Source organism: Rutilus rutilus, assembly GCF_951802725.1.
Source record: "Rutilus rutilus genome assembly, chromosome: 5".
Lineage (NCBI taxonomy): Eukaryota > Metazoa > Chordata > Actinopteri > Cypriniformes > Leuciscidae > Rutilus > Rutilus rutilus.
The window spans coordinates 47,282,324-47,298,045 of record NC_140213.1 but is presented as its reverse complement, the minus strand read 5'-3'; the positions used below and the strand labels follow the sequence as shown (position 1 = coordinate 47,298,045).

The 15,722-nt window shown below is 37.8% G+C and overlaps 1 protein-coding gene across 1 annotated transcript in view; it reads left to right on the top strand.

Annotated features, from left to right (window-relative positions):
* Nucleotides 1-10,195: 10,195 nt before the first annotated feature.
* The window catches only part of LOC311291153 (protein LSM14 homolog), a gene marked incomplete at its 5' end in the record, with an annotated part of 36,889 nt that continues 31,362 nt past the window's right edge, over nucleotides 10,196-15,722 (top strand). The window contains one exon of the mRNA XM_084410026.1: nucleotides 10,196-10,205. Within this exon, the coding sequence (XP_084266152.1) occupies nucleotides 10,196-10,205 (10 nt within the window). The remainder of the gene's footprint in view (nucleotides 10,206-15,722) is intronic.

Sequence of the window (15,722 nt, the reverse complement as noted above, 5' to 3'; positions counted from 1 at the left end):
TGACCAACTGTGCTACAGTGTGGTATGGGAGCTGTTCTGTTGCAGAGCGCAAGGCACTGCAGCGGGTGGTGAAAACCGCCCAGCGCATCACTGGGACTCCACTACCTGCCATCGAGCACATCCAGAGGAAACGCTGTCTGCATCGAGCTCGCAGCATCCTTAAGGACTCCTCTCACCCAGCCCACAGACTGTTTTCTCTCCTGCCCTCCGGCAGGCGTTTCAGGTGCCTCCGGACCAGGACCAGCAGACTAAAGAACAGTTTTTTCCCCAGAGCTGTCTCTTTATTAAACTCTAACCCTCATTGATCCCACTCCCCTCATATACTGATTGACTCTCCTCTCCCTCCTCACACCTGCCTCCATTTTGTTATTTGCAATACTATAATGTTCATTGCACTGCTGACTGTTATTACAGTAACAACTGTTTACATATGCATCTTGCACTACTACCTTGACTGGAATATGCTCAATTTGCACTGCCGACTGTTTATTTACAGTACCGACTGTTTATATATACATTGCAATATCGTACCTTAACTGTAATATGCAATTACTTTCCACTGCACTTTCACTCGGATAGCTTCTGTCCAAACTTTATTTGCACTACTTTAAATCCATTGTTATACTGCTCATTAGCCTAACTTATACATATATCTATTTGTTAAATTCTGTTTATAGTAATAGCCATCTGTATATTATGCTCACATTCTGTTTATAGTAACAGCCATCTGTATATATATTCATAGTACATATCTATCTGTAAAATTCAGTTTATAGTAACAGCCATCTGTATATTATATTCAGTACATATCTATCTGTAAACATTCTGTTTATAGTAATAGCCATCTGTATATTATTATATTCAGTACATATCTAGCTGTAAACTCTGTTCACAGTAATAGTTATCTGTATATTATATTCATAGGACAATCTATCTGTAAATTTTTGTTTATAATAGTATTCAACTCTATATTTATTCAGTACATATCCATGTTCTGCACTTATGGAACCACTGTATATCCTGCACTTGCTGCTATTGCACTTCTGGTTAGACCTAAACTGCATTTCGTTGCCTTGTACCTGTACTTGTGTAATGACAATAAAGTTGAATCTAATCTAATCTAATCTAAAGAATAGCCCCACGATTGTCCTCTTGTGAGCCTGATCTTATACTAATATATAAGAGAGAGAGAGAGAGAGAGAGAGAGAGAGAGAGAGAGATTGATTGAAAAGTATCCTTTAATTTCTAGTTTAACATTCTAAACACATCAACATTACAACAATCTTACACACACTTTGTATTATTAAAAAGATAAAATCATCTCTCCATCATCACCAACTTCACAAAGAACATTTGCAACAGACCACTTTTCAACAAAACACTGTAAATTATTTGTCAACTTATAATAAGCATATTCAATTCTAAGGCGAGCTGCTAATAATCCTAAAAACACCCCAACCGCTTCTTTTGACCCTTCTTTCTGAATCATGTGTTTCCTGGAAAGCCATATGGAAAGTTTAGCCACTCCAAACACATAATTCATCAAAACATGTTTTTATTTTTTCTTTACTGAATATTTTGGTCCAAAAATAAACAAAGAAAAAGAAAAACATTCACCCCAAATCAAGCACAACTGTTCTAGTAAATGAAACAACTCTCCTAACCTACAACATCCACAAAACAAATGAACCAAAGTTTCATCCTGGGTACAGAATGGACACTCCAACAGCCTTTCATGGACTGATCTGGGCCAAAAAAAAAAAAAAAAAAATCGAACAACCTTAATGATTTAATTTCCTCCAAAGCTCTCAGATGGATTAGTTTCACACACAGAAGATAAAATTTTTTGAAAATGAAAGGAAACTATTCTCTATGCCAAGCCCCTCCTCCACTGTTAGAGAAACATCAAGGTTTGGGAAACCATAATCACACCCATCCTCCCACTGACCGAGCGCATCACTGTCACTGGCAAAAGCTTTCAGTGACTGTGGCAGTGACTCACAAACCTCATCCACTATTTTTTTAATCAATCTCTCGGATGTTATATTGGCCAATTGACCCAGTTCAATAGGGATGAGTGCATGGCTCTATGGCCTAGCTTTGTACATCCTGCCTCTCTCAGTGCTGAGCGTAGACTGGCAGACTTTAACGAGTTTACACAAATAAAATCATTATAAAACAGAGGCTCTTCAAAAATCCTCATTCCAGGCAACGCAGTTAAATCTCTTGAAAACTTCTAAATCTGCCATGCATGTAAAACTGAGTCATAGAAAGATGTTAAATCTCCAAAATCTACTTCTTCAGTTTTTAATAGAAAAAGTTGCTTACTGTACCCCAACCTCCCTGCCTTCAGTAGAAGCAACCTTGCAGTTTCATGCCATCTCAACCCATTCCTATATAACAATCTCTGTGCAGATTTTAATCTAAAGGTCGCAATCCGTGAAGATAAATCAACAAGTCCCTGACCCCCCTGACAAAGAGGAAGATAAAGGGCTGCAGCTCTAATCCAATGACAGCCTGACCAAAATTTTTTTTAACTTTGAATCAGTGCTTTTGGTGGATTTAAAACCATAAATTTATGCCAAAGCATAGAAGCAACCAAATTATTAATTACTAGAACACGACCTCTGTATGACATCTGGGGCAGCAACCATTTCCACTTGGACATTTTTGCACACACCTTCTCCATTATTCCCTCCCAGTTCTTTTCCTGATATTGTTGTGTGCCAAGGAAAATACCCAACACTTTTAATCCATTTTTTCCCCATTTTAAACCTGCAGGTAAACCAGGCAGATTTTCCTCTTCCCACTTTCCCACTTGCAAAGCTTCACTTTTATCCCAATTAACTTTTGACGAAGAATCCTTCTCATAACACTTCAAAGCCTTTACAGTTGTACATATATCATCATCATTTTTGATGAATATATTAATGTCATCAGCATATGCTGATACAACTAAAGGGGAGTCAAAATTACAGTTTGGTAACCTAAATCCATTTAAGTTGTTCCTAAGAAAGCATAAAAGTGGTTCAATAGCCAGTGAATAAAGCTGTCCTGAAATAGGACAACCTTGCCTTATTCCTCTTTCCACTGGTATTGGTCGACTAAGTCCCCTCCCCACTTTAACCATACATGAAGCTCCATTATAAAGGAGACTTATCCAGGCTATAAATCTCTCTCCAAAACCAAAAGCTTTTAAAACAGAAGTATAAGAGCTTCAAAAAAAGTATAAACTTCAAAAAAAGAAACGGCCGAATCGTGGTCAGTGGACGAGGTGCAGACGTTCCTCTCGTCAGTTGCCGAGGAGCGGATGGGGCAACACGGAATGAAAAGTTCACATTTAATATGATTGAGCGTCAGCGTCAGTTCTGGCAGGCCAGGTAGTCAAGATGCTGCTAATGCTATAGCTTCAACACTGTCCCGCCAGCTGATCTGCTCCAGCTGATCTGCTTCAGCTGAGCTGCATTAGCTGGGTAACTCCCCTTGCTGCTCAATGGCCAAGCTCAAACAAGGCGCCCTATTTAAAGCACATTCAGTTTGCTCATACATGCTTGCTGCTCGCTACTGCTGCCCGCCACCTCCCCAGCTCCTCCTTATGCATAACGTGGCATTTTGCTTTATGTCATGTTGCCTGCTCTGTTCACAGGGGGATATTTTAGCTCTCACAGTCCTAAACTGTGTGAACGTTCCCTAATGCTGCTGCTGCTGTCCTCTGACTCTCTGCTATTTCATGGTGCTCATGAAAGGTCAGAGGACTCCCTGAACAGAGCCATACCGCCAAATTCAATTCAGGAACATCAACCTGTTTGCAATCTATTCAATAAAAATTCTTAATTATTTTTATTGTCTGTGTGTTCTTGACTTAATGGACCTGACAGAAATGATGTCGTGGCAGTTGAGACGGCAACTATAACAATCAGTCCACCCACTTTGAAGCGGTACTAACTGCAGTGGTAAAGCAACCGAGCTAAAGTGAACCGAACCGTGCCGTGCCGAGTCGAATCGTACCACGCAGTGGAAAAGCGAAGCGAGCCGAAGCGAGCCGAACAGTTCCGCGCTGAGTCGAACCGTACCGAGCCGAACCGAGCCTTACCATGCAGTGGAAAAGCGCCATAAGTGTCCAATCTTTGTCATATTTGCAGCCCACATGGCTTTTCTGAAAGTGTCTGATTTAAAAACATCTGATTCCACTTCAGAAATGAAAAAAAGTGGTTCCTCCTTCAGCCATAATTTTTCTGTGCTATCTGCACTCGTGAGAAACTAAAAAGTGTCCATGACTTTAAAATTGATCTGTAAAAGACACTCAGCCCACTTAAATTCAGTTTGTCAAAGTCCATCAAGAACAAATGGCGGTCCAGCCCCATGTTTCCAGTTCTTCTTAGGAGGGCACAGGCTACTTCAGCCCAGCTCACATCCACTCCATAGAGCAGTCTTTGTGCCGTCTGCATTCTGAAAGTCCTGAGTCTCGCTCTGATATCCACCAACCCCTGGTCTCCTCCTTCTTGTCTGGGTAGATACAGTACCGCCACCTTCAGCCAGTGCTGTCCCGACCAAAAAAATCCACTAGTCGCTTTTGTATTCCTCGCACTAGATCCTCAGGAGGTTCAAGTATTGTCATTCTATGCCAAAGTGAAGAAGCAACCAAATTGTTACATATTAGGACCCTCCCCCTATATGACAACTGGGGTAGCAACCATTTCCATCGAGACAACTTTGCAAACACTTTCTCCAAGAGGCCCTCCCAATTTTTCTTCTTAAACTCTTCTGTCCCCAAAAACACTCCTAAATATTTAAACCCTGCACTTCCCCACTGTAATCCACCAGGAAGATTTGGACCTTTAAAATCACTACCACACCATAAAGCATCAATCTTCCCCCAGTTAACTACTGCTGATGAGGCTTTTCCATAAAACTCTAATGCCTGTTTAAGCACCTGAATGTCACTTTGATCTCTGATTATAACTGTAACATCATCAGCATAAGCAGAAAGTTTAACAGAACAGTTTAGGGTGTTGACCTGTAGGCCCTTTAACTCTCTTCTCATTTTACCTAACAAAGGTTCAATTACAATGCTGTATAGTTGGCCCGAAAGTGGACAACCTTGTCTGATTCCTCTTTTAACATTAATAGGGATACTTAATCCACCACCCATTTTGATCATACATGTCGCTTCGGCATATAAAAGTTTAATCCTTGAAATAAATTTCCCCAAAACCAAAAGCGTTAAGGGTGTCAAACAGAAAACCATGATCAACCCTGTCAAAGGCCTTTTCCTGATCCAGAGACAACAGGCCCATATTGACATCTTCACAATAAGCATAATCAACAACATCCCTGATTAAATGAAGATTATCTATGATTGATCTATTTTTAACACAATACGACTGATCCTTGTGTACCACTTCATACAACACATTATTTAATCTATTTGCAAGAACCTTAGACAAAATGTTATATTCTGTACACAAAATTGCCACAGGTCACCAATTCTTTAAAAGTGTTAAATCTCCTTTTTTCAGGAGCAATGATAAAACAGCACGTTGACAGCTAGTCGGAAGAACACCTTCACTAAAGCATTTCTGAAGGACTTCAAAATAATCATCTCCAATAATTGTCCAAAATGATTTATAAAACTCGGCTGGTAGTCCATCCAAACCAGGACTCTTGCCTGAAGAGAGACCCTTTACAGCCAGAGAGATCTCCTCAAAGGAGATATCAGTCTCTAAGAACTCTTTATTATCTTCAGATAACACCGGCAAGTCATTTAGCAGCTCTCTTCTACAATGTTCATCAGATATTTCAGCAGCGTACAAATTGGAGTAAAACTCAACAGCAAGCTTTCGCATCTTCTGTGGGTCTGAGGTAACATGTCCATTATTGTCCTTCAATGAAAGCATCAATTTCTGCTGACCCACTTTACGCTCTAAATTAAAAAAGAAAGTAGTAGGAGCATCCATGTCCTTCAGCGTTAAATAACGGCTTCTTATGAGAGCTCCTTTAACCCGTTCATCCAGAATTAAACTTAAATTATTTTTCTTTTCAGTCCAACATTCTTTTAAATTGACATCATCATTAACAGTAATTTCCATTTCAATATCAACAATCTCTTTTTCAAGACACTTTAAAGTGTTTTTTAAAACTACAGAAGAATAAGCAGAAAATTTCTGAGAGAAATCTCTTATGTGCACTTTACCAACATCCCACCACTGTATTATACTTCCAAAAAGACTCTTTTCTATTTGCCATGCTTCCAAAAAAAGCTTAAAAGTTTCACAAAAAGTTTAGTGTTAAAGTGCCAGTAACAGCTCTTCTGTGTGCTTTTAGACAGTGTGAACCCAACCCTAATGAGTTTATGATCGGAAAGTGTGTTAGGAATAATTTCTGTACTCACAACTCTATTTTTCAAGTTACAAGATATATAAAACCGATCCAAACGAGCAGCAGAAATCCAATCATTACAGACCTTCACCCATGTATATTGTTTTACAGAAGGATTGTGTTCTCTCCATACGTCCAAGAGATTCAGATTTTCTATAACACCAGCTAAAGAGGAAGCTGACGATGCATGAGATTCTTCCCCATTTCGGTCAAGAATAAAATCAAGAGTGCAATTCCAGCCCCCCCCAAATGACTAATTTCAGCATTTTTTTGCTAGCACTTTAACATTTACAGTAGGAGAAAAAAGAATAGCCACACCAGCACTTAAATTGGTCCCATGACTGAGGACGTACTCTCCTTTCCACCACAAACCCCAGTTAACTTCATTATACAACTACTATGAGTTTCTTGCAAGAATGTAACACTCAAGTCTTTCAGATTAATGATTTCTGATAAAACCTCATTCTTTCTCCCATCCCTCATCCCATTGATATTAAAATGATAGTGTGAAAACAGCTGCAGTCTTACCTCTGTTTCTCTGAGAGACTCATCTTAGAGAGAGAGTCCTTTCCTCGCTCCTCCGACATTACTGCAGCTGAACAACCAGTGCAAACAGATCAGCACTGGTTTGGAAAACAGTCAGCTCAACATGACCTGGAGATGACAATATGTTAATGAGATGTTACAGACAACTATACTGCCATGTAGAGATAATTCATTCAGCTAATGTATTCATTCAGTAGTGAAGCATCTTTATTAATAAGTCGCAGAGAAGCGTTGCTATCATTGCTGGCTTAAAACTTCACAACATGTCTAACCCAGATTGCACTGGTATGTCTCTAAGATGCCTGTTAAAGAATGCTTAATGTGGAAACATCTGATAATTAAACATCTTAATGAAAGCAGTTTTTCATACATTCTAAATCATAAACTTAATCTTAAACATTTTCTAAATGTCTAAAATCTAATCTAAATGTCTTAGAGACAATTGCAGATGAGCAACTACAACTGGCAGATGTAGATATCAAAAATATGTCTCTGTGATGTAGGCTACGTGTGGTGTGCTATTAGGGAAATTGAAGAACATTAAGAAATGGACATTAGGCTACTGTGTTTAAAACTTGAGACAGCAAACTGAACTCATATAAAGTTCATAACTTTCTGTGTTGCAGTTTAAAGGGATAGTTCGGCCAAAAATTATATTAAACCCATGATTTACTGCGTTCTACGTCACAACGCTTCCTACGCTACGTCATACGCCAGCATCCATCTCCATGAACGCGCGTTGACCTCTACCGGAAGCCAGTTATTTTCGTTTATAAAGTTTTAAATATGTATATTTTTACGACAAAACCGCACGGATTACCCTCAGAAGGCCTTCGTTTATCCCCCTGGAGCCGGATGGATTACTTTTGTGAAAGATGCATGCACATTTTGGGACTTGAATGAGGTGGACCCCATAGGTTCACATTATAACCATTGAAAGATCTACGACATTTTCTAAAATAACAGAAAAAATGTGTTCGTCTGAAAAAAGATTGACATATAAATCTCGAAAGGCTTGAGGGTACGGAAGCGTATTGCATTCACTTGAGGAAAAATAATCTACTCTATTTTTATGAATTAACGAGTTAATTATCTCAGAATTACAGATCATTTTTCATGAATAAAAAGTTTTTGCTCTGTTTTTCTGAATTAATGACTTAATAATCTCAGAATTACGAGATAATTAAGTCATTAATTCAGACAAACAGAGCAAATATTTTGTATGAAAAATTATCACATAATTTTGAGATAATTAAGTCGTTAATTCAGAAAAACAGAGCAACAACTTTTTATTCATGAAAAATTATCTCGTAATTCTGAGATAATTAAGTCATTAATTCATAAAAAGAGCAAAAACTTTTTATTCATGAAAAATGATCTCGTAATTCTGAGATAATTAACTCGTTAATTCATAAAAACAGAGCAAAAACTTTTTTTCATGAAAAATTATCTCATAATTCTGAGATAATTAACTCGTTAATTCATAAAAACAGAGTAGATTATTTTTCCTCAAGTGAATGCAATACGCTTCCGTATGAGGGTGAGTAAATCATGGGTTAAATATCATTTTTGGGCTAACTATCCCTTTAATATATATATTTTTTTTACACTCATTTATTTCCAAAACTGTTTATTACTTTATTCAGTTAATTTTCTTTTAATTTTTTTATTTGATTATTGCCCCAAATTCACAATCTATTTTATTATTTTTAAAATGGTCCTAAATTTATTTGTACATTGAGAAAAATGTAGCCTATTATACACCGAATATAGAAAATGAATATCTGTGTGAACCAAAATATTATATTCAGCAGATTATTATTATTGGTATTATTATTTATAATTATATTTGACATAAACAAACATTCACTATGAGATTTATCTGTTTTATCTCTGAAGGTCTATATTAAAATACTTTCGATTTCGCATTATCACAAAGCAACCGCCCGAAATGATAAAGGAAAACCCTTCTGAAACGTATTATTCGTTTAAAATAACCCTTTCGAATAAACTTCATGTGTTAACTTTCATCGTCTTCAAAATATTTATTCGTCTAAGTTCATTTCTAGCAGCATCTGCGTCTGTTTGGAGTGACGGGCCTATAATAGGCTAGCTTGCGGAATAAAACAGGCCTTCTTTAACTTCGAATTTTAAATTACGGTGATAAACACTAAACAGTATAAAATCAATACTATATTAACCAAAATAAATGTCATCAAGAAAGCTAATACTTACTTGAAGTCTGAAGAGAATTTAGACTTTAATTTATTTTCTGTCCTTCACAGTGTTCGCTTGCCACATGGTACGAGTCCAAAGCAAAGTCCAGTATCTGGAGGAAGAGATTTCTCGCCTGTTCATAAACTTTGTTAACGATTAACTGGTCAATATGACTTCCTCCTTTAGCTGAAGCATGAATCAACGCTCGCGCTGAGAACTGTGATGATGGAGAAATGGCGCCAGGTGCACAGTTAGTGGGGACACCCCGTTTCACAGGATTGTAAATGCAACGTAAATGTTTGTTCATTACATTTATTAATTTTTAACATTTAGTCATTTATTTGTAGGCTACATTGAGAAAAATGTATTATGCACCGAATATATAAAATTAATATCTGTGTGAACCAAAATATTATATTAGCATATTATTATTATTGGTATTATTTATAATTATATTTGACATAAACGAACATTCACTATGATATTTATCTGTCTTATCTCTGAAGGTCTATTTTCAAATAGGCTATAGGCTACTTTCGATTTCGCATTATCACAAAGCAACGCCCGAAATGAAAAAGGAAAACCCTTCTGAAACGTATTATTCCTTTAAAATAACCCTTTCGAATAAACTTCATGTGTTAACTTTCATCGTCTTCAAAATATTTATTCGTCTAAGTAATTTTTTGCGCACAGCATCTGCGTCTGTTTGGAGTGACAGGCCTATAATTGGCTACTTGCTGAATAAAACAGGCCTAACTTCGAATTTTAAATTACGGTGATAAACAGTATAAAATCAATACTATATTTCCCAAAATAACTGTAATCAAAAAATCTAAAACTTACTTTAAGTCTGAAGAGAATTTAGACTTTAATTTCTTTTCCTTCACAGTGTTCGCTTGTCACATGGTACGAGTCCAAAGCAAAGTCCAGTATCTGGAGGAAGAGATTTCTCGCCTGTTTATAAACTTTGTTAACGATTAACTGATCAATATGACATCCTCCTTTTGCTGAAGCATGAATCAACGCTCGCGCTGAGAACTGTGATGATCGAGAAATGGCGCCAGGTGCACAGTTAGTGGGGGCACCCAGACAGTATATATATATATATATATATATATATATATATTATTATTTTTTTTTGTTCATTACATTTATTCATTTGTAACTTTTTTTTTTCTCATGCTCAGAGTGTGACATCACATGATGACAGTGTAAACACCTCAATAACCATTTTATTTAAAGGCTTAATTTACGTCCCGTTGACCGGTCCGTTGCATTACGATTAAAAGCAGTATCAATGTCAAAAATGTTATGTGCCATCAAGTTCGGATGTGTGTGCTGGTTAAATGTTCGGATGTGTGTACTCACTGATACGCTTGTTGTAATTCGCGAGTTTTCACGAGTTTTATATTCTTTACATTGTTATTTATTCAAAAGTGGTTTTCTTAATATGTAAGAGAGGCTAGAGGACAATTTACACAGTATAAAATCATACATAGGTTTTATTTGACACCTCTTGGACTCAATAGAATGGGTCTGACAAATAATGATGTTTGTTGGAAATGTCAAAAGGATAGAGGTACTTTTATTCATTGTATCTGGGAATGTCCAATTATTCAACCTTTATGGCAACAAACCTTAAATATTTTGAGCAAATGGCTTGGAACAACAATACCGTCATTACCAAGGTTGTGTCTATTAGGAGACAGGGAACAGATGCCAAATACTTCAAAGGGAGAGTTTGCAGTAATTATGGGGGGGGGGGTCTCTGTGACGGCTAGAGTCATCCTGAAACACTGGAAAACTCCAGAAACCTCAACATAATGACCAAGACAGCTTCATACGAACGTTTACTCTCCAAACTACATAATAAGAACAAAGCAGGGGTCCCGGTGGATATTCCAGTTTGGGAATATTTTTGGTCCTTTGTGGCGCTGTCTTTACATGTGAAAAAAATTTTTTTTTTTTTTTTTTTTTTTTTCATTATTATTATTATCAATGTAATTTTCATTTATTTATTTTCTCTGACCATTTGTTAATACATCTAACTTCTGTTAAAGGGATAGTTCACTTTGAAATTAATTTTTGATATGTTTTAGCTTACCTCAAGGGCATCCAAGATGTAGGTGTCTTTGTTTCCGCAGTAGTTTCAATTTTGATATTTTTAGGTCAAACCGTTCTTGTCTGTCAGTCATATAATGCAGGTCTATGGTCACTGACTCAAAACACAAGCACAGAGTCCAAATTAAAACAATTCCCCACGTCCAAATGAAACAATTCCCCATCATAAGTACACATTGATGGCCTAAGACACGAAACGAGCGGTTTGTGTGAGAAAACGAACAGTATTTATATCGTTGTTATCTCTTGAAAACAGCACACGTCCAAATGATCTGACGGCGCGGGCGGGTATAGATATATACATAGATGTCGCCTTGGCTACTGCAGTTCATTGGAACGAAACCGTAGCCAAGCGACATCTAGTGTATATATCTATACCCGCCCGCTGGCGGGTATAGATGTATACACTAGATTTCGCCTTCGCTACTGCAGTTCATTGGAACGAAACCGTAGCCAAGGCGACATCTATGTACATATCTATACCCGCCCGCGCCGTCAGATCATTTGGACGTGTGCTGTTTTCAAGAGATAACAACGATATAAATACTGTTCGTTTTCTCACACAAACCGCTCGTTTCGTGTCTTAGGCCATCAATGTGTACTTATGATGGGGAATTGTTTTATTTGGACGATGGGGAATTGTTTAATTTGGACTCTGTGCTTGTGTTTTGAGCCAGTGACCATCGACCTGCATTATATGACTGACAGACAAGAACGGTTTGACCTAAAAATATCAAAATTGAAACTACTGCGGAAACAAAGACACCTACATCTTGGATGCCCTTGAGGTAAGCTAAAACATATCAAAAATTAATTTCAAAGTGAACTATCCCTTTAAGTTCAACCACTGTAATATTCTGGCCTTGCAAGCAGTATTGATACATGTGTTGTCATGTACTGGATGAAAAGAATAAAAACTTGAATTACAAAAAAAAAAAAAAAGTGGTTTTCTTTCGTTTAACACTTTCGGGTTCGTTTCTAAAAACTTAGTGCGCATTTGCTCCTCATACTGCCTGTCACGTCTTTTCTCTGCACAGTCCATCATCAGTGGCCAAAAGAAATCAAAGTGGCTTGACACTCACCAAAAGTGTTCCACCAACAAGTGCCTGTGCCGTTGTACTTTCAAGATCAGGAGCAAATTGATGCAATCCACATTCACCTGACATCAATTCTGAGCAGCTCACCCACACACACACACACACACACCCACAGTGAAAAGATCGAATTCACCATGGATGTCCTTTTCATTTTTTATATATATATATATAAATCAGTGAGCAGAAGCGCTTTGAGAGGAGGATAAAAAACAGTTAAAGAAGAGTCGCAAGCCATATGAGAGTCATGTATGGGAGACATCATATTCATAATTCATAAATGGGGTTAATACATATTTTGTGTGTGTGTGTGTGTGTGTGTGTGTGTGTGTGTGTGTGTGTGTGTGTGTGTGTGTGTGTGTGAACAACAATATTGTCTCTTTCTTCTAAATGGCCCTTGGAATTTTAGAAAAGGGATAAATTGTGTTTGTCTTCATAAAATGCTATGTAGGACACTGTTTTTTAGCTGTATGACGAGAATAGTACTGCAGATATTTCATCGAGGATACATATGATTACATGGTACTGTATGTCTAATGGGCTAAATATGGTTAATGTGCAAGTTTCGAGCGTCGATTTAATGATGTTACTTCGCAGTATATCTACCCGCTCCAGTGCTGCGTTCCAGTCCACTTTTAGACACGCACTTGCGAACTTCCCTAAGCACTTCCCCTTGGGGGAATCCCTGCCGCCATTTTGAAGTGCGTTCCACTTCGTGAAGTGGACGAGGTAAGTTTATATGGACAGACCCTCGTTCCCTCGATTTTGACCGAGGGAGCGAGTCTGCTTCAAATGTACACTTCAGGCACCTATATGTCCCACAATGCAGTACGATTGTGACGTCACCACATATCTCATCTAATCACCACCACAACAGACAACTCTATGATATATTAATTATATATATTTTTTGTTTAAAACAACCCAAACACACATAAACATTTGGATGCTGCATTAAACAAATTCTTAAAGGGAAAAAAAAATTAAATAATAAATCAACTCCACAGCTGATTCCAAGTGATCAAGGGCTTAGGACGTTCCAGTTCAGCCCATTGCAGTTTCCGCCAGTAGTGGGAACTCGCAATGACGTACATCCGAGTGAACGAGACGGAGGGAAGTTTGCGAGTGAAGGGCATGACAGTTTTGGACTGGGACGCAGCATTGGTCTGCAGCCTCCCCATACGGGCCCTGTCCCAAATGGCGCACTTCATGCGGACTTTCGGTCTCGTGGACTTGAATTGCGCGTGCTCGCTGAGTCTACGAGTCCGTAGGCTGTCCCATTCGCCATTTTACCGCTCTGAAGTGTGCTTTGTACCCTTGAAGCGGTCTTCCGCGAAGCCCGCATAGATGCAGGCTCCACGCACTTTAACTACCCAGGAATCCTTGCGAAAGGCCAATCAGACAATGGATGGGAGGAGATTTCGCTCACGGATAATTGTTGACATGGCCGAGAAGAAAATATTACGGTTTTTATGACCTAAATGTACATTTTACCAGTTGTTACCTACAGTTTATACAAACATTATGGTCATCGACCAGTGGTTGATGTCTCAAACATAATAATAGCGCGTTTAATAATACGATCGCATTATGATTCATTAAATAAATAGAACCGAATGGCAGGGCTTTACTGAGTCATATATAAACATAGTAGGCCTATGAATATTGAAACCTGTAAATTCATCTGAAACTCATGCACATTTTCATTATGTTTTAAAATTGCAATCTTAGTTCAAATGGAACATTATGTATTATTATGTAGGCTACAACTGTAGCCTATACATAATTTAAATAAGCATGATATATCTATTGTCTAATACCCAGGTGATATGCACAATATCAAAATATAGAACTGTAAAATTAGGCTGTGTAGTTGACATGGAGATAAAAAATTGATTTCTCCTGTCCAACAACAACCAGGCCTGTAATATTTCTGTCAGTAAGGTTATTTTTCACTCTGATGTCTCTGAAAATAAAAAGCTAGATGATATATTAAACGTTTTCTGTACGATGGGTAAATATCATATTCACAAAGCAAGATACCTTAAATTCAAACCTAGTTGCAAATTTTTTGCTTATGATTTACAGTTATTCTTCACTTCAAAAAATCCCCTCCAATAAAAGAGCTTCGAAAATATCCTGTATTATAGAACAAGTTTTATATAAATTGTAAAAATATTTTTATTTACTGTTATTATTTACTTTCATTTTCTCTGTATCCCCACATGTTCATGTTCATTGTTTTGTATTATTTCCATTGTAATGATTTATATTGTAATGCAAAAAAAAAAAAAAAAAAAACAGGCCGTTATTTCCGACGTGCTGATCGAGTCTGTCCCAAAAATACCTCTCAATGCGCCCTCGTGGACTCGCGCCAAGGGCCCTATAGGTCTGCACTGCATGACGTCACCAAAGTGTGGACTCTGAGGAAGTCCACAAGTCCGGAGTGTGCCATTTGGGACAGGGCCATAGAGGGTTTTCACAACACGTCATCAATCCGGAAGTCGGCCATATTGGCGGCACTGAACGTAAACAATGCCACTGAACTGAACAGACTCGCAAATTTGGCTGATTATTGCTGCTGAAAAATGGTCGTGTTTTGGTCTGTACTAATCGGTCGCACTGGGAAAAAACATTTGGAGTTCTATAGACTGCCAAAAGTTAAAGAGAAGAGTGCAAAAAACTGATGAAAGAAGGCATCTGTGGACATCATTGGTTTCTATGGCAATGACGTTGCGTTGATGGAGGGGTTTGCATTTGCAACAGAGATGTTGTCTTATTTAAATTTTACAACATGCAAATGTGTAGCCGCTGGACTACTGTGTCTTGAGCTGCAGAACTGTAGGAGGCTGGTATGCACAGCTTTTTTTACGTGCTCTTGTCTCCACCGGTTTCAAAATATGTTTCAAAAATAATAATTTTCTGCATGTCCGGTACTTTGCAACAACACAGCCTTGTTTCGGCAGCAACTTTCAGCATGTTTCCTATAACAACGTCTGATGTTTACATTTTACGTGGCGTGAGAAAGTCACATAAACCACGCGAAATCCGATCAGACTGAAGCGGATTTCCTGATATGTGATTTGAATAGGATTTCAAACCACATATGGATGTAGGATTTCATGTAATTTTTTGCTGTTCACGTTAGCTAATTCTGATCAGATTTTAATCGGATATGAACAAAAATTGGATTTAGACTGACAATCTGAACGTAGCCTATGTCGGGATAAGAAATAGAAGGAAGAATTGTCGGGTCGTCAGTCCACAACTAAGAAGCTAGCTCGTTCGGATCTTTACCACATATTAACTTTAGTTTGTCAAAATTTCACGTTCTTTCCTGGTTACTAAGTCCTTCTCTATATGATT